The 23,131-nt window shown below is 48.5% G+C and overlaps 4 protein-coding genes across 4 annotated transcripts; 2 read left to right on the forward strand and 2 right to left on the reverse strand.

Moving 5' to 3' along the window:
• Nucleotides 1-255: 255 nt before the first annotated feature.
• Nucleotides 256-1,743, forward strand: slc30a1a (solute carrier family 30 member 1a). Its single transcript, XM_068753772.1, has 2 exons — nucleotides 256-811; nucleotides 902-1,743. Exons 1-2 carry the CDS (start codon nucleotides 256-258, stop codon nucleotides 1,741-1,743), a joined length of 1,398 nt encoding a protein of 465 aa, XP_068609873.1.
• Nucleotides 1,744-8,491: 6,748 nt separating this feature from the next.
• On the forward strand, nucleotides 8,492-9,802 carry rd3 (retinal degeneration 3, GUCY2D regulator). Its single transcript, XM_068754019.1, has 2 exons — nucleotides 8,492-8,781; nucleotides 9,259-9,802. The coding sequence occupies exons 1-2, from the start codon at nucleotides 8,492-8,494 to the stop codon at nucleotides 9,608-9,610; spliced, it is 642 nt and encodes a 213-aa protein (XP_068610120.1). The 3' UTR covers nucleotides 9,611-9,802.
• Nucleotides 9,803-9,967: 165 nt separating this feature from the next.
• si:ch211-22i13.2 (uncharacterized protein LOC553945 homolog) lies at nucleotides 9,968-12,229 on the reverse strand. The gene is made up of 7 exons (XM_068753992.1): nucleotides 12,082-12,229; nucleotides 11,667-11,739; nucleotides 11,163-11,309; nucleotides 10,972-11,033; nucleotides 10,798-10,884; nucleotides 10,624-10,713; nucleotides 9,968-10,556 (listed from the first exon to the last, which is right to left on the reverse strand). Exons 1-7 carry the CDS (start codon nucleotides 12,082-12,084, stop codon nucleotides 10,506-10,508), a joined length of 513 nt encoding a protein of 170 aa, XP_068610093.1. The 5' UTR covers nucleotides 12,085-12,229; the 3' UTR covers nucleotides 9,968-10,505.
• A 214-nt stretch (nucleotides 12,230-12,443) lies between these two features.
• rhag (Rh associated glycoprotein) lies at nucleotides 12,444-16,862 on the reverse strand. Its single transcript, XM_068753757.1, has 10 exons — nucleotides 16,679-16,862; nucleotides 15,134-15,317; nucleotides 14,898-15,048; nucleotides 14,672-14,819; nucleotides 14,168-14,334; nucleotides 13,963-14,100; nucleotides 13,688-13,809; nucleotides 13,511-13,584; nucleotides 13,355-13,428; nucleotides 12,444-13,265 (listed from the first exon to the last, which is right to left on the reverse strand). The coding sequence occupies exons 1-10, from the start codon at nucleotides 16,860-16,862 to the stop codon at nucleotides 13,191-13,193; spliced, it is 1,317 nt and encodes a 438-aa protein (XP_068609858.1). The 3' UTR covers nucleotides 12,444-13,190.
• Nucleotides 16,863-23,131: the final 6,269 nt, after the last annotated feature.

A 23,131-nucleotide genomic window follows, 5' to 3' on the forward strand; every position in this document is an offset into this window, starting at 1 on the left:
CCGAGGCTCCGAACTTTCGTCCTGGATTATTTTATTTTTTTACTTGACGTCGTCTTCGCGCTCGGACGGGGCCATGTTACCGTCGTTGGGTAGCATCACGACACAGAGACGCGGTTAGCATTGGTCGTATTGTCTGAGGGGACCCGGCTAGCTAAGCGTACCTCGTTAGCTTCGAGCTAGCTAGCTGATATCTTATTGAACTCGTGATTCGATAACCCGGAGCGGTTTATACATTACCCCCCCCCCGGAACCGTTATGGCCTGCGAGCCGAACCGCGCTCGGCTGCTCTGCATGCTGTCCCTGACCTTCGGCTTCTTCGTCGTGGAGGTGGTGGTCAGCAGGATGACCGCGTCCCTCTCCATGCTGTCCGACTCCTTCCACATGCTGTCGGACGTCATCGCGCTGGTGGTGGCGCTGGTGGCGGTGCGGTTCGCCGAGAAGACCCAGTCCACCAAGAAGAACACGTTCGGGTGGATCCGGGCGGAGGTGATGGGGGCCCTGGTGAACGCCGTCTTCCTCACGGCGCTGTGCTTCACCATCGTCCTGGAGGCCATCGAGCGGTTCACCGAGCCCGGCGTGATCGAGAGGCCGCAGATGGTCGCCGCGGTCGGGGTCGCGGGGCTCCTGGTCAACCTGCTCGGGCTCTACATGTTCCACGGGCAGGGGGGGGGGCACGGGCACTCCCACGGGGGCAAGAGCAAGAAGGTCAAGGCCGGAAAGGCGCAGAAGGCTGGGGGCGGGACTTCCGGAGAGGAGACGAATAATCTGGTTGGAAGTCACAACAGTCCCGGCGAGCAGAGGTCAAAGAGCGGTGAGTTTATAAAGTTCTACTGCCCCCCCCCCCCCCCCCCTCAAAAACACACTTTCAGCCGAAACTTTAACTTCCTGTTTGTGTCTCCAGAGAGCAGCCGCAGAGACTCGGCGCCGCAGATGAACGGCGGCGCCGACTACGAGGAGGCGGACGCCGGCGACTCGACCTCGCAGCTCAACATGCGCGGCGTCTTCCTGCACGTGCTGGGCGACGCCCTGGGCTCCGTCATCGTGGTGGTCAACGCCCTGATATTCTACTTCGTGTGGCGGCCCTGCCCCGAGGCGGGCGACACGTGCGTGAACCCGTGCATCAACAGCCACGCCACGGACCACCGGCACGTCAACCGCACGCTGGTCGGCGTGCCGGACGGCCCCTCGGCCGCCGGCCCCTGCTGGGTGCTGTACCTGGACCCCACGCTGTGCGTCATCATGGTGGGCGTCCTGCTCTACACCACCTACCCGCTGCTCAAGGAGTCGGCGCTCATCCTGCTGCAGACGGTGCCCAAGCAGATCGACATGCGGCGCCTCAAGGAGCAGCTGCTGCGCCTGGACGGCGTGCTGGCCGTGCACGACCTGCACATCTGGCAGCTGGCCGGCAGCCGCATCATCGCCACGGCGCACATCAAGTGCCACGACCCCGCGGCGTACATGGAGGTGGCCAAGCGCATCAAGGACTTCTTCCACGACGAGGGCATCCACGCCACCACGGTGCAGCCCGAGTTCGTCACGTTCAGCTCGGAGTCCCGCGACTCGCTCTGCGAGCTCTCCTGCCGGACGCAGTGCGCCCCCAAGCTGTGCTGCGGCGCCGCCGACAAGCAGAACCCGGGCTCGGACAGGAAGGCCGCCTGCGCCGCCGCCTCGGTCCTGGAGGTGATCAGCGAGACCCCCGAGGAGGCGGCCGCCGTCGCCAGGGAGGTGGAATCCTCTCTGTGAGGTTGAGGGGGGGGATAGCGAGGAGACGCGGGACGCCCCCCCCCTTCCAGTGTCTCCTCCTCCTCCTCTCTACCGGGGGGGGGGGTCACTGACGAGGCCTGCATGAGTGTCCCTCATTAGCACCGTGTTGTGATGTCATCTCGTCCCATGGTGTCTCTGTGCCAAAGCGTCTCACTGCAGGACCGGGGGGGTCTGAGAACCCCCCCCCCCCCCACCCCAAAAGGACTTACAGAACACATGCGAGCCGGATGGCCCATGGACCTGTTGGCAAAGTCCCCTCCCTTTTTATTCTTAGGTTTTTTTGGGTGCCCCCCCCCTCCCTGAATGGAAGAATATTGTGTTTGTACTAATTTAAGTATTTATTAGAAATGATTTGTAGGTTCTGTTCGGGTGACGGAACACCAGCGCTGTCGTTCGGAATGCTTCTGTTTTCTTCTGGCGTCGACTCGGTTCTGTTCACGACCCTGCGTGGGGGGGGGTGAAGTCTGATCGACGCCTCTCTCACTTTGCCTCTTTAAAAAACAAAAACCTGCTGTAGTGAAACGCCGGTGGGACCCAACTCAACGGCGGCGGCGCCATCGAACGCGAGTGGCGGGGGGGGGGGGTCATGACAGGGCGCAGGGTGTCTTTGCTGTATCGGTGGCCTTTTGACTCATCGCCACAGACTGTGTTTTAAAGACGGCCCACTCCCACGTTAATGTGTATGAAACATGAGAAAATGTATTTCTGTCTTTTATGACTTAAGTCTTTGAAAATTTGAAACACTTTTTTCTTTTTTTTTTTTAGATATGACGTGTCGACTTTGTGATATTCTATATATCTAAAGTACCAGTTTAATGTGTCACTGTGAAACGAATAAAACATGGCTGTTGATAAAAACCAATTGGTGCTTCACCTTTTTAGCTGCTCGTGGGGGGGGGGGGGGGTAAAATATCGGATCGCACTCAGAGTTTAATGAGATCTAAATTAGACCGAGGAAGTCCTCCTCACTCGGGTCCATTTTGTAACGCCGCCTGCATGTTTGTTTATTCCAATGGACGCTTCAGAGGATGTCTTCAGCCCAAGGCTTTAGTTCCGGTTGGAAGTAAATCCAGAACTACGTTCTCCTCGCCGGTGTGGAGCAGCAGGCGATCGTGGCTACGCCTGCGGTCCACTCCCAGTGGCGGCTGCTGGGTGTGAACGACGGGCTGGACGGGGGTCATGCAAGAGCACCCCCCCCCCCGGGGCATTCCAAAGGCAACAAGCACAGGGCTCTGGCCTGCATTCCTCGGCGCTGCCGGGCCCCTTGGCGCTCTGGACAAAGCGCTCCGGGCACAGAGCAGCGCTGCGTTTGTTCTCTTTGTCCCAGTCAGGTGTTCTTTGCACCTTTTCTGCAGCCTCGCGTGAAAACAGCGAGCGATCCTCGCTTCACAGAGACCAGCATAAACACGTTTTACTGTGAAGTTAATGAGTCCTAATCAAGAACATCTCCAGAGATCTAAAGGTTGCTGGATTCAAAAGTGGGAGGTCGACTTAAAGGTCGGTTAAAACTCAAATGTTATCTAAGCATCCATTTTTATATTAAAAACAGTTTTTCCAAGTGGTCTTTAGGAAACGTTATGAGTTACGGGAACATTTGATCTGTTTTATTAGCTGTTTCCTTCTCTTCCCGGCCTTTAAACTAAGCTAAGCTAATATGGGTGTAGCTTCTGAGTGGAAACGTAGGAAGGATTCCTGAATCTCCCTGAGCTTTGCTGCAGCGCTGTCCTCTCCCACAGAACCTTTAATCTGACCATGGAACCTTTAATCTGAGATTAGGAGGCCTGGAATATTAGCCACTACCTCAGCAATACATTTTTTTTAAACTGTCTTGTTAGATTAGATGAGAAGTTTGACACCACAGCCGTGTTTTAGAAGCTACTGCTAGCAAGAAATTAGCTTAGCGTAGCGTGAAGACTGAAAATAGGAGAGAAAATGTTTGTTTTTTAATTCGAGACAAAATGCAACAAATTAAATTAGAATATATTGATGACAAACGGATAAAGGTACTGATGGAGAATCGATGTGACCAATCGAACCTCTTGTTTCCTCGACTTCTGGGAATCCAGGTGTCGCGGAAAAAGACTTCAGGGCTAATGTTTGACTCATCGTTCTCCCCAGACTTTGATCCGGTTCAAACGGCAGGAATGAATTCACCACTGATAAAATGAAAAGTGATAACGACGCCTGGAAAAACAGAAGAAGGTGCGCAAAGCAAACGCTCTCCCATCCCTTGATAACGCGATCGGCAAACAGAGACGCTCGGTCCCGCGCCCTGACGAATCCCAAAATGTCGCAATATTTAAACATTTTGAATCGTGATGATGAAGAAATTCAAATTTGACTCTGATGACTGATCTGTCCATTGGCGACGACCGCAGTTCTAAATGTCTCAGCAAATATTGGAAGGATCATTTAGAAGGCAAACAATAAATGAACTGGAAGGCCAAGGTGAGTGCGAGCCGTCGCCCGACAGGTGACAAACAGGTCTGAAGCACGACTGCAGAACGTTAGGAGTGAAGCTGCCGACTCCTCATGAGTGACTGATCAAACATTTACAGCTCGTCTCCAGATGACCTCGTCCACCTCCAGCTCGTGTTCGCACGCACACACACACACACACACACACACTTCATTTCCGATCGATTGGATGTTTTTTTTATCATGTTTTGGTCAAAACTGGCAGAAAATAAACAAAAACGCAGAAATTTGTGAAATTCTGTCGCTTGAATTTATCTATCTATCTATCTATCTATCTACAGATATTTCATATTTGCGGCGCCCCCTGTGGGTCGGATTGAAATGGCTCCATTAACCCCGTATCGATAGATAATAAAAATCACCTCGCTCTAACCCTTCATAGTCCTGGTTATTTATAACACAAACAAACAAACTGCAAAGGAAGATTGTTTTTTTATCGCTACGACTCCGTATGTTTTTTGCGGCTGTCGTTGATTTCTTCTTCTTCTTCTGTCTGTTTGCAAAAGACAACCAGAGCCAGTTCTCAAAGAGGTCAAAAGGTCATTGTTTTAACCTAGCACCAAAAGAGACAAGCTTTCTTTCAAAACTGTGTCAAATTAGGAACTTTTTCATGACTATTCAGAACACTATTGATTATTTATTTTATTAATGTGAATTTTTCTCATAAAGTTTATATTTTCATTTGTGATTATACAACCTTTTTGGGTATAATTTATTCATTTATTCATTGACTCAGGAATCCGGTTCGGGAGCTCCTGGAGCCTGTCCCAGCAGTCTACGGGCGAGAGGCGGCGTACACCCTGGACAAGCCGCCAGTTCATCACAGGGCTGGTAAAAATGTCTTTATTTTTTATTTCCCTGGCCTCTGTCGTGCATACCGGACCGGACCGGACCATATCAGCTTTAAGCTGATGAAACGTTGCGTCTCTGAAATCAATCACAGCCCCCACTGAGCGATATTGATCTGCTGATCCAACCAGGGACGTCTCGCTTTGTCGTGTCACATTCACCCAGTGCTAGCCCATTAGCTCCGACCGGTCAGAGGTGGTACAGCTGTTGTAAAGGAAGACCAGATAAAGCCCCCCCCCCCCCAAAAAAACGGGATGTCAGGAAATCAGAGGTTCTCCCTCAACTTCCTCTTTCATGAGAAGGTTTCGGTTCCACTCAGAAGCTAAAGAGCGTGCGTGTTGTTTCACGGCCTCCTGACAGAAGATCTTTTTTGAGCCACAGAGGAAGATGAAGTGCAAAAAAAAGCAAAACAAGCTAACAAAATAAAGTTAAGAATTGTTCAGGGAACAACAACATTGAATTTGATAAATTTTGTCGGCTAAAAAATGCTAATCCGCTACATCTTGAAAATTCTGATGAGCAAAACACCTTTTGTCTATTCTATTCCATTCTTTTGCATTTATTCTTTGCATAAATATCTAAAAAAAAAAAGAGTTTAAATATATATATGTATATAACAGGAGATGTTGCGTGATTTGAGGTCATGCAAACATTGGCATCATGTGACTGTTGCTCCGGGTGACTGGTGCAGACGGGAACCAGTCTGACAACCAAACAAAGATCAGTCAGCTGACTGCGTTTCTTTTCAGGACAAGACATGATTGTGCTGTTTCAGCATTTCTCTGCACTCCCCTGTCAGTTCTTCTGCCCCCCCCCCCCCCCCGGGTTCATTGCTGTTATGTTATAGCTTAGCCCAGTAGCCTGAGGAATTTGTATATTTACACAGATGAATATTTGTTCAGGAGGTGTGGAGGCAGGTTCTCACAACAAGTTCTCCACAACGGTTCTCCTTCTAAGGGTTTAATCCTTGGGGATTATAATATCAGACAGAAAAACAAAAAGGCCCCTAAAACAAACTACAACTCAATCTTGCTTTGCTGCAGCTGAAGACTCTCAGCAGCAGGAACGGTGCTGCCCACTAGTGGTGGATGTGATTACTTGCGGATATTTAAGGCTTTGATGGAGCAGATTTATCGTTGAACGCAGATTGATTCCAATAATAGATTCAACAAAGGGTTGTTTGGTTTGACAAGGGATCTGGGACTGATCTATAACGACAGACAGACAGACAGACAGACAGACAGACAGACAGACAGACAGACAGACAGACAGACAGACAGATAGATAGATAGATAGATAGATAGATATTCTTACAAAAAAATTAGGGGGAAAATCTACTTGAATTTTTATTTAAACATCAAAGTATTCATTTAGAAAAACACTTGAAATTGTCACATACGCACGCACGCGCGCGCGCACGCACACGCAGCGACGGTTGGAGAATCACTTTGGAGGATTAGTCATCTGTTCGGATTACGGTGAGGCTTTGCTTCCATCCTTCTGTCGCCTCCAGGCCTCCTCCTCCTTCAGGCCTTTAAATAAACACGATTCATCCTCAAAATAAATCTTTATTGTCCTTGTTTAGGCGCAGCGGTTAGCGCTGTTGCTTCACAGCCAGAAGGTCACAGGTTCAAATCCAATCTGGGGGCGTAGATGTCCTGCATTCTGCCTTCTAAACCCGATATGGACTCATCAAGTGGATCTATAAGACCACAAGAGAACCCAACAGAACCACAGATTCTATAACGCAGGCGGGACCGGAGCGGGGGCGGGGGCGGGTTCGAACAGCATTTAAATAACTTGGATTTAAATAACAGAATAATTTTCACCACTGCATTTCTGTTGGCTCTGCTCTGACTGAACGGTTTAGAGTTTAAAGGAGGAGGAGGAGGAGGAGGAGGAGGAGGAGCTGTGACGGGGTTTTACTGCGGATATAGACGCAACACATGAGATGAGCTGCCCCCCCCCCCCCCCACTCAGAATAAACCAACAACCTTGATATCCACCTACAGCGCTGCTGCGCTCTTCAGCTGCGCATCATCATCATTTCCTCTTAAATTATCGCGTCTCCAGGTGCACGCGTGTTCGCGCGTGTGTACGCGCGTCCGTTCCGGACTAAATCTAATTTATCTTAAGTTAATTTACACCGGCTGACCCCCCCCCCCCCCTCCCCCCTCTGATTTGCCTCCCTCTTTCCTTTTAATCTTCCTCTTCATCGCTCCCCTTCAGCTGATGGAGCTTATTATGGACAAATAGGCTTAGACGCGCGCGCAACTATGGCAACGGCCAATCCGCTCCATCCGGGGCCGTGAAGTAAGGGCAGGCCGGTGAGGAGGAGGAGGAGGAGGAGGAGGAGGAGGAGGGACTGGAATCCATTTATCCGCCGCTCTCTGTCTTCTCTGCGCGACAGGATTCTGAGGACTCCACTTCTGCTTTCAGGGGGTTCAGTTTCTGCTTTAATGAAATAAAAACTCCCAAAACAGAAGAAGAGGTAAGAAAATGTTTACTTTTTTAACAGCTAAGACTCGATCTTCGCTTTGCATGCAGATCGATTTTTTTTTTTTTTGCGTCACGGCAATGGGAGCGTGAATCATTTATTGATCTTCACGCAAAAAAAAAAAAAAAAAAAGAAATGTTGAGGATGATTCTGTGAAAAGAAAGTTTAAACCTGAAAGAAAGTTTTTTTCTTTACGCATATACGGAAATATATCAACGTCCAAGGCTCATCATTCCTGACTCATCAAAGGAGAAAAAAATAAACATTTGATATCCAATTTAAATCTGCAACAAGGAGTGAAGCAGAGAATCGATCACGTGATGTTCGCTTTATTCTTACTGATTTGTAAATCTGATCATTTTCTACTTTTTCTTGCCTTGCTTGACAGTGAATCGAACATTTCGGGAGTTTTATCTGATGGTTAAACCAAACAAGACATCTGTGCGTTTTCTTTTTTATATATCTTACAGTTAAATCCCTCCTGTTGATTGTTCCATGTTTTCCAACCACACTGAAATCAATGGCAGGCCTGTTGCTGCAGGCCGACCGGCTCCGGATGCGTCCTGACTCCATCTTGCTGCATCTAATCTCATTCCGTCGGCTCATTTTCTCATGATGAGAATCCAACCCCCATCGGAGGACGAGCTCGGCAGCAGAAGGGAGAACCGAATTAACGTTTTAGAGATGAAGGGACAAAGAACAGCGTCACGGGAGGATTTAAAAACCGAGAAAGTCACAACCAGATGATTTCCATCAATCGGTCATTTGACCTATGACCTTTAAATGGCTTTTGATTTTGTTGAATAAGTAAAAAAGTTTGTGTCTCCTCCCCTCCCCTCCCCCGACCACCCAAATCTAAATCAGATCTGCTCCAGGCAGGAGGAGGCGAAGGAGAGCGAGACCATGGCCTCCTGGTTCACCTGGACCGAGCCGCATCACCGGAGCCCCCGGCGGGACCCGGCCGACGCGGTGGCCGACACGCTGCTGCTGGAGCTCGGCTGGCAGATGAAGGAGGCGGGGAGGCTGCAGAGGGAGAGGGAGAGCGAGTACCGGCGCCTCCAGAGCGGGGTGGACTACAGCTGGCTGGCCAGCCCGCCTCGCTGCCCCTGCAGCATCAGCACCGGGGAGAGGCTCCGCCTGGAGGACCTCTGCTCCAGGGTGCCGCCGTCCTGCTGCGGCGTGGCCATCCTCAGGTCAGGGACCCGGTCGGGTGATGTGGGCGCCGTCCGGGGGGGGGGGGGGGGTATCGTTTCACACAGCGGAAGACGGTTCTCCTTCTTTATTAAAGGTTTAGTTTTCTTTTTATTTCATTCATTCTCCGCTACGAGTCATGAAACGATATGAAACAAGATTAAATCGTCGCACAAGGAAGACGACTTTCCTCTGAAGCTCAGACGGAGCTTGAATTTGAATTTGGAATAATTGAGTTTGAAAAAACTTTTTTATTGTCTTTAGTCAAATGCTTTCTGACAGATATAGTGACTCAGATTCATTATAATTATTACATTATTAATTATTCCTTGCTCAAGATTTAATTATAGGTTGGTTTCAACAGACAGTGCGCACATCGCATTGTGGGTAATGTAGGCACCAGAGTTCGAGCGGAATAATCTGCGGAAGGAAAACGTCGACGCGTTTCATCGCTGCTCCTCCTCGCGTCCTCCTCTCAGGTTCCGGGAGGCGATGCAGACCGACGAGCCGGAGGTGCAGGAGGTGCCCGGCCTGTTCCGCTCCGTCCTCCTGGACACTCTGGACCAGCTGAAGGAGGAGCAGGAGGCGCAGCGTCTCGCACGCCAGTGGGACCGCAAACGCACCGTGAGCGTGTCCCTCATGAACTTCAGGTCCCGCATCAAGATCAACCCGTTCGGGAGCACGGTGGGCCTGACCTCCGCCGCCGCGCGGGAAGGGGCGGGGCTCAATGACGTCAAGACCGTGTCGGAGGACGTGGAGAGAGGGGCGGAGAGGGTGTGGAGCATGCCCGAGCTCAGGTCCAAAGGAGCCGGCGGAAGCCGGGTCGTCTGACGTGGGGCGTTTGCGGAACATGGGACATTTGAGAGGGGATACGACAAACCTCATGATCAGTATGAAACCGATCAGCATTTGATGTTTTTTTATGTTTGACCTTGCGTGAGATTCTTGCAGCATCTGTAGAGACAGATTAAAGCTCCTGGTTTGGAACAGGAGGAATGTGTGGCATGGATTTATCCTGACAGAGTATATGTGTATAAAAACAACTGCATTCAGTCTCGTAAAAACGTTACTGTTCACGCGCCACCCGGCGCTCACAGGAAGTCTTCATCCAAGGTCGGCCCACTGAAAGCCGTTTTTCCACTGCGCTAACATTTGCAACGGCTCGTAAAGAAAGATCTCCAGAGGGACACGTTTCAAAGCGGAACCTTTCCAGCAGTTTATTCTCTCGCCTTTAACGTTCGTCACGCAGCAGAAATCAAACAGAACACAACATGTTTATTCCACATGTTATTCCAGGCCGGCGTCGAGAGGGATCGTACTTTCCATTTCAAGGATTAGAAATGCTGAAGTGATTTTCAGAATGTCAGTGACACAGTTACGCACACACGCAGTTTTTTTGTTTTACTAATTGAACACGTAAAAAGATCCACTCAATCCTCTCGGAGTTTTCACTTTCATCTCCTGTTTGTCTGCGACGAAATGAAGGACGCGGCGTCAACTTCCAACAGACGCAGGTCCAGCTGGGCGGGGCAAAGATAGAAAACAAGCAGTGGTCCGAACGCCTCGTGAAATGAGACGCAGCCCCGTTGCTCCACCCCCCCCCCCCCAGCCCCCGAGCGTCCGTTCACTCGTCCTCAGAAAACTCTTCTTCCTTTTCCTGGAAAAAGGAAGGTGGTTGTTTCCTGAGCTTGGCTGTCGTGTCCGAGCCGGAGCGCCGCCGCCGCCATCACAGAGTAGAGTTCAGGAACTCCAGAAGTTCAGCTCGGTTTTTATCCCGCTGTCACACAATAAATACTCGTGAGACGAGGTACTTTTAGCCGCTTCCTGACAAAAGGGTGAGTTACCTGTTTATCTTTCTTTGACTTCTTTACTTTCATCTTTATCTTCTTCCCTGATATCATGCTGTACTTGCCTTTTTTCCGGTCCTTCAAGTACTGAAAGAAAAAGTTTAAGGAGGCTTTAAGTCAAAACGAGACAAATAAAGAAGTTGCCTTAGCAGCAGCAGCGTGTGATTTGACCTTTGAGATCTTCACTGGTCCTGAGTTTTCTTCTTCTTTTTCTTTCTTGTTTTTCTTACGTTTCTGTCGTTTCTCTTTCTTCCCTTTCTGGAAAAAACAAGTTGGATGTTTTTATTGGGTGACTATAAAAAATATTTCTGTACATTTCAAAGAAAAGTATTTATAGTATAGTACTTTTTTGTGTTGTTTCTCCTTTTTGCTTTTCTTAGACTGCTTTCTGGATTTACTGCGGGACTCTGAAACAGCAAAAAAATAAAAAAATAAAAAATAAAACAGGATGAAATGAAATATTTTTTTCGTCATAAAATTCAGCAGTGGAAGTAAAAAGCTTTGCTACACAGACCTAGTTTTGAAAGTACACTCACCACTACTGCTGGAGCTACATGAACTGCTGCTGGATGAGCGCGACGACGATGAAGAGGAGGAGGATGTTGACGAAGACGATGACGATGAACTGGAAGGGGATGAGGAAGATCTACTACGGCTACGTTTCCGCTTGATTTTTTCTCGCCCTGGATAAAAACAACACGACGCATTTCAATGACGACCAACTGTCCCTGAACACAACACGAAACTGTGAACTACCAGCACGACATTCTGCACCAATGTCAGCGAGCTGGAGCCCAAGCTTTACCTTTCCTCCATAGTTTATGTGTAACAGACAGAAACAAAATCCATAACGTTAGCAGCAAAAGTGTTAGAACTGCAGCTATTCTGAAAAGATACAGAAGACATAAACTAAACCACCAAAACATCTAGCAGATTGTTTGGCTTTGGGAGTAATCCTGCATATAGACAGGAAACAAAACAACAAAAGCACCCGAAGAGAGATACTTTTATAGATTAATGTCTGCCTCAATAGCTCTTACCGCTGCTGCTCGACCGCCTCCGCTCATCTGTACGGGAGCTAGAACCGGAAACTATGGACTCCGCTTTTGTCGACTATGAACAGAGAAATATTTATGCAAAAATTAATTCGTACGTGACCTCCTCCTGGATGTAAAGGAACAGGTTTTTTCTATTTCCATTAATTCTGCGACCTGGGACGAAGGCGCTAGCTACTAGCTTTAAACGTGAAACATGCTATTGATGTTTAAAGCAGGCAAATAAATATATGTTTCTAAGAATATACTTCGTTATGGAAGCTACTGAAGCTACATATCTGGTAACTGATTTTCTCCCGTCCTTAGGAATACTAGTACTACGTTTAGGAAGCTAACGCTAAACTGACCATAAGCTATTAAATCATCTAATAACAGCAACAGAAACGACTTCGTGACTTACCATGACGCAATAAAAATCAAGTTAATATGTTCGATAAGTAGATATTGGCACAGCCACCGCCGAAGAGAGTAAAACGTATTTTTATTCTAATATTTTTTCTTAATTTAGCATTAGCCAGCATTAAGAGGCGACATTTTGTATCCCATGATGCACCGCCGCAGACTCTGTGGGATTTTGGCTGTGCAACCAATCGGGCAGTGTTGTGGGCGGGACTTCGGGAAAGGTTTTTTTTTTCATAAGCTGTTGTTTCAAAATAAAACTTTATACGTACACTGAATATTTAATTTGATGATGATCCAGGCTGAATTTAATAATAAAAGAAAGTTTAAATTCATATAAATTTATTTTTCATTAAAAATGCAGCCAGCACAAAAGCACACATGGACGTTGATATTGTACAAAAACATATTTACCATGACAGTATTAGTATAACATACAAATATGAGCACATGCCCACAGTATAAAAAATGCAAAATGCTGATGTGTTTCAGTGTTCGTCCCTTTGGCGAACCAAATTAGCATTAATTGTAGTCAGTTTGATGTAGCCCTGCAGTCCCGTCCTGAGATGGATCAATCAATAGAGCGTGATAAAACCGACATTGTCAATCCAGTTAAAAGCTAAGCTATATGTACATGTATAAAGGGATACGATAACTGTGAATAGAAGGCTCTGATCGTGGAGCTGCTCTCAACTGGGCTCCAGAGGGCCCCTCTTTGACCGGCGGGTCAAAGCGGGTTTGGCTCCCTATTTTTGACCAAAGCCTCAGAAAAAATACATATAGAAATATAAAAGAAAGTAACAGAAAATACACGAATACTAATATCTTCAAACACACATTAATACTTTTAATACTATATGGAAGAAGCTTACGGGAGGAGTGGCGCTGTGCTGTGACCCGTCATGTTTACTTTGTGGCTTCTCATTTAAATTTAGTGCAGGTCACAGTTTGTTTTTTAAATCTATATGAGATTAAATCTATATGCTAATTCTTTTAAGAATGAAAATCCTCTTGGTTGTATTTTGTAATCATTTCACTGCGCTGCGTAATTAAAAATCTAAATTTGTACTGTGATGAAGAACATTGATTAGCTGATCATCATTCACGCCTTCAAGCCTCTGCTTTGTTCGTGGAGTGATCGGCATGAGCCAAACTCTCCTCGTTCTCCTCCCCTTCATCAGGAACCTGCAAAAGAAACGTTTTCAAAATCATTCTCTCGATGCAGAAAACACAAGAAAACAGAGATACATTTTTCAAGTAATGGGATTACTTACCTCCCAGTAAATCGAGTCGTCGTAGCACTTCTGGTCTGGAGGCTGTCCCCAGAACGGCAGCTTCATTATAAAGCCTATAAGGGAAGAACATCAGGTGATTGTTTTGCTTTTATCTTTCTGTTTGCTGCTCAGGAACGTAGAAATGTTCAATTATACCTGTAAGAAAACCTCCAACCAAAGCAAACCCGATGGATGAGGCCAAGGCAGCAGCTTGCATGGCAGCGTTACCTCTGAGGAGGAGGAGGAGGAAGAGGAGGATGTCAGGAGGGTCACAACTGAAGCAGATTGCTTACACAGATGCGCAAGATCCCCGATGGGTGAAACGATCCTTACCCGTCTTTTTTACCCAGAGCCACAGCCACGATGCCAGCCAGCCCCCCCAGGATGCCAGGCATGCCGTGCAGGTTGTGGACTCCACAGGTGTCCTGGATGCCCAGCTTGGACGCCAGGATGGGCTACATAGAAAGAGGCTCAGTTTAAAAAAAAAGTGAAATATGCACCACTGTAATATGTAGGATTCGTCTGACGCCAGACTCAAACTGGAGGAGCGAGAGTGAGATTTAATCCAAATTCACTCCTCATTGCGCGCGTTTGCCGTTCACACTCACGCTGAGGTACTTGAAGCCCAGGGTGGAGACGATGCCGGCCACTAATCCGATCAGCATCGCCCCAAACGGCCCGATGCTCATGTCAGCACAGGTTCCCACCGCGACGCCACCGGCCAGGGTGGCGTTCTGGATGTGCACCTGCAGGAAGAACATGCTGTCAGATATGATATTCTGATTATAGTTACTCTAATGAAGGTCTCCTGACCATGTCCAGTTTCCCTTTATGCTCCACCAGGCTGGAGACGGCGTAGGCGGAGAGCACACAGGCAGCCAGGGAGAGGTAGGTGTTGATGACGGCCGTGAGCTGCGTCGCCCCGGGCTCAGCGATGGCCGAGTTAAAACTGGGCCAGAACATCCACAGGAAGACGGTTCCTGAGGTAGAGCGCAGTAAACGCGTTTGCATCATCAGTGGGGATTGTGCACTTATAGATTTGGTATTTGTATTTCTTAGTAAATAAGGCCAACGATGAGGTCATGTTGCAGTGTTATTCGTGTCCACTAGGGGGCAGACGTTACACACATGAAGGAAATAAACCAATGTAGGAAAATTAAAACCAAACCAAACCCTAAAATGATCGATTTAACCATTAATAAACTACCTTAAAGGGCCAGCATGGAGGATTTACCGCCATCTAGCTGTGAAGTTACAGACTACAGGTGTATATGTATATAATGTGTGTGTGTCCTTTAAAGTGCACCCTCCTCTTACCAATCATAGCAAACAGATCAGAGTGGTAAACAGATCCTTCATTCTCGTGCCCGTTTCTTAATCCTGGTCGGTAAAGGACCCGAGCCACAGCCAGACCGAAGTAGGCGCCGTAAGCGTGAATGATCATGGAGGCTCCGACATCGTTGGCCTGCCCAACAAAAAAGTACCGGCAGGCGTTTCATTCCTGCCCAAACATCAGTCCGAGCGCGAACGTGCACGGACTCACCTGGAGGACTGTGGCCACCAGGTGCTCGTTGATGGAGAAGATGGTGATCTCCAGTATGGTCATGATGAGAAGCTGCACCGGGCTGGTTTTACCCAGAATGGCCCCAAAGGAGATGAGCACCGTCGCCGTGCTGAAGTCAGCGTTGATTATTCTGCAGGGATGGGGAAGAAAGATGGGAAAAGGGGGGGGGTTAAAGCAAAGACATTCAACCGAGGCGTCGTCAAAGGCGGCCATACTTGAGGATGTTGACTTTGATCTTGCCGCCGTCCAGGTGCCAGACGCCCTGCATGAGGAGCCCCCACTGCAGGCCGAACGCCGCCAGGAGCAAGTTGACGCCAACGCTGCTGAAGCCATACTTCTTCAGGAAGGTCATCAGGAAGCCGAAGCCGATGAAAATCATGACGTGGACGTCCTGAAACACTGGAGGAGAGACAAGCGAACGGGGCCTCGGCTAAAAGCGGACACGGATTTCAATTAGGAGTCATGCTTTTACAGGGGGGGGGCTGCCGTCGATTACAAATCAGTCATTTATGGACTGAAAGCAATTCAATCAGGCTATGATTGGAATTCTGGGAAAATGACCTGTCCATTCGTGCCGGGTTAGAAAGTCAAATGATAAGTTCCAGCAGAGACTTTGGGATGTGTTTGGGACTTATCCTCTGCTTCATGTTGAAATTCTTACAGTGGAAAAAAATATATATCGTCCTCCGCAAAGCAGAAAGAAAGAAATCCTTCAGATTAGATAGGACTAAGACAAACGTGGAATATTTTTCCCTGCATGCATCAGGCCACATTAAAGGCTGAACATTCCTTTACATCTGTTAGTCTGACGTGGCTCGCGCCGCACCCCTCCCCAGAGTGTGATGGGAATCAGGAGAAGTTCTCCCTTGATCTGCCTCTAATGGGGCATTTCCTGGCCCTTGCTGCATCCTGGATGTAGCCGTAAACAAGTGGATGAGAATAAAGATATTGTTTTAAAGTGAATGATAAGACTTCCCTCGCTTCGCGATGGGCGACAGTGAGAAGAAAGCAATTGTAAAACCCCAACCCTAATCCCAACCCCAGAACCAAAAAACCACCCCAAACATTATTTAGCGTTTATTATTTTTTACTTAATTTAAACAAAACAGTGTATTAATAATTTTATATTTTGTTATATCTTGAGAATTTTATGACATTATTAATTTGTTTTTAAATGAATCTATTTTTAGGTCAACTCTTGTAGGCCTTTGAAACCTGCCCTCTTTCCTTCTAGGGAATAATTAAAGTTCCTGTGATTATTATTATTATTATTATTATTTTCTCATATTTAAATCGCCACCTTGACATACCGGTTCAAAATGGGATAATCCTATATTCCTGTCCTGTGACCTCATTCATTATACATTTTTAAACATATTTTATTAGCCCCGGAGAGCCAGAGTTTATCGGAGTACTCTTCTTGAGTAGCGCGTTTTTATCTGCGTGAATCGACCGTGAACGCGACCCCATGACGCATTCAGCAGACCCGCCGTGGAAACACAATCTTCCATCTCTGTTTGCAAGCAATTGGAATTTTACAGCCATGAAAAAATGATTTATTTATATTTTTAGCCTCAAAACTTCAAAATTAAATTCTAGAAAGCCACAGTTTGGAATTTTTACTGTTGAATTACTTTATTTATTTTTTTCATTTACCTTTTCTACAAACACTTTGCTGTATTCCAGCAGTAACAGGGCCGAGCCTCTCTTTGGCGTCACGGGAGGGGCCGCGGGTAGCCGCGCATGCATGGTGGACTTACTGGGGTAGAGATCCATGGGCTGCTGCTCATCGTGAGATGAATTGGCGTGCGCGTCGTCGTGCCCGTGAGGCTTCCCATCGTCATAGACCACAAACACGCCGAACAGGATGATGGTGAGAATCTCCAAAGCCAAGGCCACAATGGGGAACTTCAGCCTCATGCTGGTGGCGTACGCTGCAGGCATCCTCGGGTTATCTCTCACACTCCGACGCACGAACACACACACACACACACAAACACACACCCTGACTGTCTGTGTGAAGGGAGGGCAGAAAGTGATGTCGGGTTTTAAACTGCTGCCGGTCTCGTATAGTAACCAATGATGAGACAGAAGAGCGAGGCTGGCGAGGTGGACACCCCCCCATGCCCCCCCCCCCTGGACGGGGATGGGTTTCCTCTTTGGATGTCGGAAGGGAAAAAACAAAAAAACAAAAAAAGGAATAACAAAAGTAATGACCTCGATGAGCAGACAGAGGAGACTTAATGGCGGTTCTGTTTATTGACTTAAATTGTCAGATTCTTGCATGTCGTGAAAAACACACATTTAAAGGGAGGAGCGTTTAATCCATTTACTCTGTCTTTATATTTGATTTTAGGGCTCTGTTGATATTTCATGTTTTAGTAGTTTATCTGTAATGTAGTATAAAAATACATTCAGTAAAAGTACAGTTACTTCTGATTAAAATATTGTTGTCAAAGGCCTCATGTGACCTTTATGGGTTAAAACCAACAACCTTCCTGTTGTTTATTGTTTGTTTGTTTATGCTTTAATCTCTGTGACCCCCCCTCGCCACAAACAGATGTTAGTCTGTGTTTCACACAGATGTGCCGAGCTCTTTGGCCCCAGCAGGACTTCTCACGGGACAAGGTGCAGGGGACACCTCCTCCGTCTCACGGGACAAGGTGGGGGACACCTCCTCCGTCTCACGGGACAATGTGCAGGGGACACCTCCTCCATCTCACGGGACAAGGTGGGGGACACCTCCTCCGTCTCACGGGACAAGGTGCAGGGGACACCTCCTCCGTCTCACGGGACAAAGTGCAGGGGACACCTCCTCCATCTCACGGGACAAGGTGGGGGACACCTCCTCCGTCTCACGGGACACGGTGCAGGGGACACCTCCTCCGTCTCACGGGACAATGTGCAGGGGACACCTCCAGAACGCATCGACTGTCTACTCCCCCCATAAACTCTCCAGCAATCAGAGCGAAGAGCCTGATGCAGGACTGCTGTCTCTGTTCCCAATCCTAATCCTAATCCCATGTTGTTAATAAACTGCATGTCGCTCTAATAGGAACACGTTGTGTTGACTCTATAGTCTCTCAGAATCTGAAGAATCCAAGGCAGCAAACACACACACACACACACACACACGCACACGCACACACACACACACACACACACCGAAATCGACTCCAATCATCAGGTTTAATCTATAGCCTTCCCGTGACGCCCACATTCCAGGAAAACCATTAACTCCACGGCAGAGCGCTGATTGGTGGAAGGTAAACAGCGCGCCGTCACGCAACGTGCGTGTGACCGCGGGGACGACCCCGCTGCTTCTCCTGATTAATCCGTAGTCTTTAACGGCGGCGGGACGACTGGGCCGCGCCGCTTCCATCATCCCGCTCCGGCTCATCACATTCCTCCATTTGGGTTTGTTCGGCTCGTTCTCGCGTAAAGGTGGACTCCATACGGGAATGATCCGGGGCCGGCCTCCTGAGGGTTCCTCCTGCATGCGTGATTCAGGCCTCCACCCCAGCGCGAACCCTCGCTTGGTCCTCCACGGTGACGGTTACGCGCGGCTGATCGGAAACAGACGGCGGCTAGCGGCGCGGCGCGGAACGAGGAGCTTTGGGCTCGTTAATCGGGCGGAGCATGCAGTTATGTCACGACACAAACATGTACGCGCATGCGTGCACTTGTGCAGTAGAGAAGGCATTCTTTTGGTAATTTTGGAAAATCCCAAATGAATGATAAAATCCAGAATTATCTGATTAGACTGGAATGGAAACCCGATGTCAAAGGTCATCCTCAAGAACCAAACACTAGAAGTAAGACCAAGTCCTGTCCTTCCTCTGCAGCGCCCTGCGCGCCACCGCTGATGCGCCAAGCCGCCGCGCGTCCCGGAACGCGGAGAGGAACCGTTGGCTGCACCCGGATAAACCCGCCCGGAGGGAAAGCTTTGCGGGGGGGGGGGGGGGGGGGTCAATCAGCATGTTAGATGGTTGCAATCAAGAACAATCACGAGCCGCCATCGTGTTTACGCCGCGGTGGCTCTTTAGCGTTCCAAGGGTGACGACGTGCGCATCCGGAGTAGCTCCACGTGGGGTAGGAGCGCACGCTGGGATGGATCCCACGATGAATGCGTGGAGTGGGAGAAACGCCCTTATCGTGGCTGCATCTTCATAACATCCCCCTCCTCCTCCTCCTCCTCCTCCTCCTCCTCCTCCTCCTCCACAATCCCGGATGCGCGCTGTTTGAAACCGGCTGACAGAAACCGAATGGCAAACAGGTGCGCCGGGGATTTACCGGCAGCTGTATCGTGTTACCTTGGGACGCGCAACGGGCGCGCGTGGCGGAGGAGCGCGAGGACAACGCATCCGAAGCCTCGTGCGTAAACGCCTGCAGCGATGCGTTTTTCCGTGACAGCGGGAAGTTACCGGATAGTAAATGAACTTTAAATACAGTAAATATAGTAAAATACACTTTAAGATCAAGCATTCACTGTGTAGTAAGAATACTCTGCTGCCATTGGCTGGTTTCCTCGTCTCCAAGATGAGCTATTATATCCATTATGACACAATTAAAGTACAATCCTCCTAGCTGAATCTCATGCTACGTGCCACACTGAAACAATGAGCCTCCAGGTTCTGACTCTCAGTCTAATGCCGAGCAGACCTGAACAGGAATGTTCCGCCCCGCAGCAAATGTTCGGGTCAGATTATGATTTATGGAGCTTCTAAGATGAGTTGTGTGTTGAAAGACATTAAACGGAGCGCAAGCAATCATATATTATGAATTAATAATGATATCAAACACTATGAAAAAATAATAAGCATAAAAAAAAACGCAGCAATATAAACTCAAATGAGTAAAAGGACAGAAATGATGATCTTTTCTGCTGGAAGCTCCAGAGTCTGTCTGAGGGCTCTGATAGAGTCTGTCTGGGGGCTCTGTTAGAGTCTGTCTGAGGGCTCTGTTAGAGTCTGTCTGGGGGCTCTGTTAGAGTCTGTCTGGGGGCTCTGTTAGAGTCTGTCTGAGGGCTCTGTTAGAGTCTGTCTGAGGGCTCTGTTAGAGTCTGTCTGAGGGCTCTGTTAGAGTCTGTCTGAGGGCTCTGATAGAGTCTGTCTGAGGGCTCTGTTAGAGTCTGTCTGGGGGCTCTGATAGAGTCTGTCTGAGGGCTCTGTTAGAGTCTGTCTGGGGGCTCTGTTAGAGTCTGTCTGGGGGCTCTGTTAGAGTCTGTCTGAGGGCTCTGATAGAGTCTGTCTGGGGGCTCTGTTAGAGTCTGTCTGCAGGGCTCTGATAGAGTCTAACAGCCTCTAAATGTCCGTGCACGCTGATTAAACGGGTCTCAGCGTCTTCCTGACTATTGGGAATGCACGTCCACCTTCCTGCTGAATGTTTCCTTCTTTATTCACACTCTTTCTGACTTTTAAAGCGAAGCACCAGTGGAAACGCGCCACGAACTCCATCTGGAGCGGTTCAGATCCGCTCAGTGTTTAGCGCACGAACTTCCAACAGGCCACTTTGTGGATTCTACTCCTTTAACGACGCAGCGTTTGTGCGCACTAATCGTCTTTCGACTGTGCAGCGAGATAAACTGACGCCGCGCTCGTAAACATGTTTCTGGCTCGCCGTTGATGCCCCCCCCCCCCCCCCCCCCCCCCCACCACACACACACACACAGGATGGCACAGCAGCGCTTATCGAGTCCAGCCACAGCTGAAGACCTCTGCTATCGCTGGAACGCAGTGACGGGGGGGGGGGGGGCATCGACTTATCTCCCCCCTCTCCGCATCAACTCCAGGACGCGCCCCAAGAAAGTCCACCGCACGATGGACGCAGGAGCCCCCCCCCCCGCCGAAAGTCAGGGTTTATTCTCAACGAAAGAAGTTGGCTATCCCACCAACCGGAGCTCATCTCGACGCAGACGCAGTGCGTGTGATCGCGCACGCTCCTTCAATTCAATTCACACACTTTATTTGTGGGGCAATTTAAGAACAAGAAAGGGCAGCTTTGTTCGATCCAAACGGGACAAACCCGCAACATATTTATAGTAGTCAGTCACTGGCAAAGTGCTGTGTGCGTAATGAGGACATTTAGGGGGCTGCTGCAGGACTAAAGAGATGAAGCACATCCAGGCTGGGTGGATCCCAACCAGGCTCCACGCCTCCCGAGGGGGGGGGGGGGGGGGGCAGGCTTTCCTGGGGAAGGACCAGATTAAGCAGGCGTGGCTCTCAAACTGCAGTTTGTTTGTTTGGCAGACATTTATAGGAAATCCTTGTCGAATTAACTTTTCCTCCTCGCTGCACCCCGAGGAGCGTGCACGTTGTTGTGCTCCTTCCTCCCGAGTTTCCAGAAGCGCAGCCTGGCTCTGCGGGCTTGTTTGTCCAGCCAAAGTCAATTTCCTTTTTAAAGTCCGCTCATTAAGGAAATAGCACGGAGTATAACATCAGAGCGCTGCGTATTATGTCGTTTTTTGTGTGTTTTCTTCCTCAGAATATTCATTTATGTAATAACTTGAGCCACAGCGCTCACAAATAGTCTCCATAATACACTCCAGATATTCCATCTGATCTTTACGCATTGGTCTTCCTTTATTAATCCCTTTTGATTGGAAGACGAGTTTTGATAAATGTTCACGTTATCTTCCATGCTGCGGACTTTATTTTGAAATTGCCGCTCTACTTATCTGCGGAAATGAACGGCAGCCCGCATGAACCCGTGTGCTCTCGTGCGCCCCCCTTCGCTGAAGCAAAGTACTAAATAAAGCAAGATGCTGAGGTTCTCCTTGGGAGTGGGATAGGATTAGAAACGAGACACTAAGAGGGACAGTGAAGGTTAGACGTTTTGGAGACAAGGTCAGAGATACCAGACTTTTATGGTTTGGACATGTCCAGAGGAGAGACAGGGACGATATCGGTGGAAGGATGCTGAGGATGGAACTGCCAGGGAACAGGACTAGATGTCGACCCAGGAGAAGAGACATGGACGTAGTGAGGGAGGACATGAGAGTGGCTGGTGTTGGGGAGGACGATGCAAAGGACAGGGTGAGGTGGAGAAGGTTGGGTTGCTGTGGCGACCCCTCAGGGGACACGCCAAAAGAAGAAGATTATTAAATCAGAGGACTCAAGCTTCAGTGATGCTGAGAATATATTTATTGAAACTGATTCGTTGGAGCCAATGCAGACATTTAAATGATCTCATTGGTGCATTTGCAGGAGGCGGGACACCAGGAGGCCACGTCATTGTTACTGCATCCCCACTGCGTCTTCAGGCTTAATAGCTTATGACTGGAGGAGAAAGAGAAAATAGACAAGGGACGGTGTCAAAGATCTCTCCAAAGCTAAAGACTCTTATTCAAGGCATGCCTCCTCCAAAATGTCAAAACAAAATAATAATTATTCTGAAATAATTATTCCAAATCCATCCATCCATTTTCTTCTGCTTTTCCGCTTTGCGGGTCACGGGAAAATGTGTGTATACGCTGTAAAACAAATTGCCCTCCGATAAAAGTGAAGTGAAGTGAAGTGACTTTGTTTGCGCTCTTCACCGGCACCGGATTTAGCGGTCACGGACGCGCTAATCGTGCAACGTGCCCATTCCTCAACATGCGTCGTATTGACTGATGCTCTTCACGCGTCCTCGCTGGTCAAACTCTTTCAGGTTTTTTTTTAACCGTGTTATACATGTTCCGGGGCATACAGCTTCGACCCTATCGCATGACTTTCCGCGCGTTGTAGACGGACATTTACGCGCAATCCTGGTCTTTATGTCGCTGGAGGTGCTGTGCGCCTGCGTGTGTCCGTCGGCCTGTCTCGGAGCGCGGCCCCCTGTTCCCTTGGTCGGGCTCTGTGTGATGCAGAGGATCATGAAGTATTAGAACACGGAACCTCTAAATGGAAGCTATAGATGGAGTGAGACACGCTACCTTCACCAGCATGCTGCCGGCACGGGCAGCAGCAGCATGAGCAGCACGAGGAGCTTTTCCCCCGTTCTGAACGCCCTCAATCTCGTATTGCTTCAAATTGAACGCTAGAACAGCAAATAAATAAGAAATTAAATTAAACAAACAGTGAAGTTTCGTGGTCTGGAAAAATACCAAATCAGAGAGAAGATTGTGTTCAAATGATGGTGAAACACTCACCCTCCTTCTGTTATGGGTTTCAGCAATGAGAGAAAATAAAATAATTTGAATTACTGAATACATTTTAATATATATATATATT

This window comes from Brachionichthys hirsutus, chromosome 20 (genome assembly GCF_040956055.1).
Source record: "Brachionichthys hirsutus isolate HB-005 chromosome 20, CSIRO-AGI_Bhir_v1, whole genome shotgun sequence".
Classification (NCBI taxonomy): Eukaryota; Metazoa; Chordata; class Actinopteri; order Lophiiformes; family Brachionichthyidae; genus Brachionichthys; species Brachionichthys hirsutus.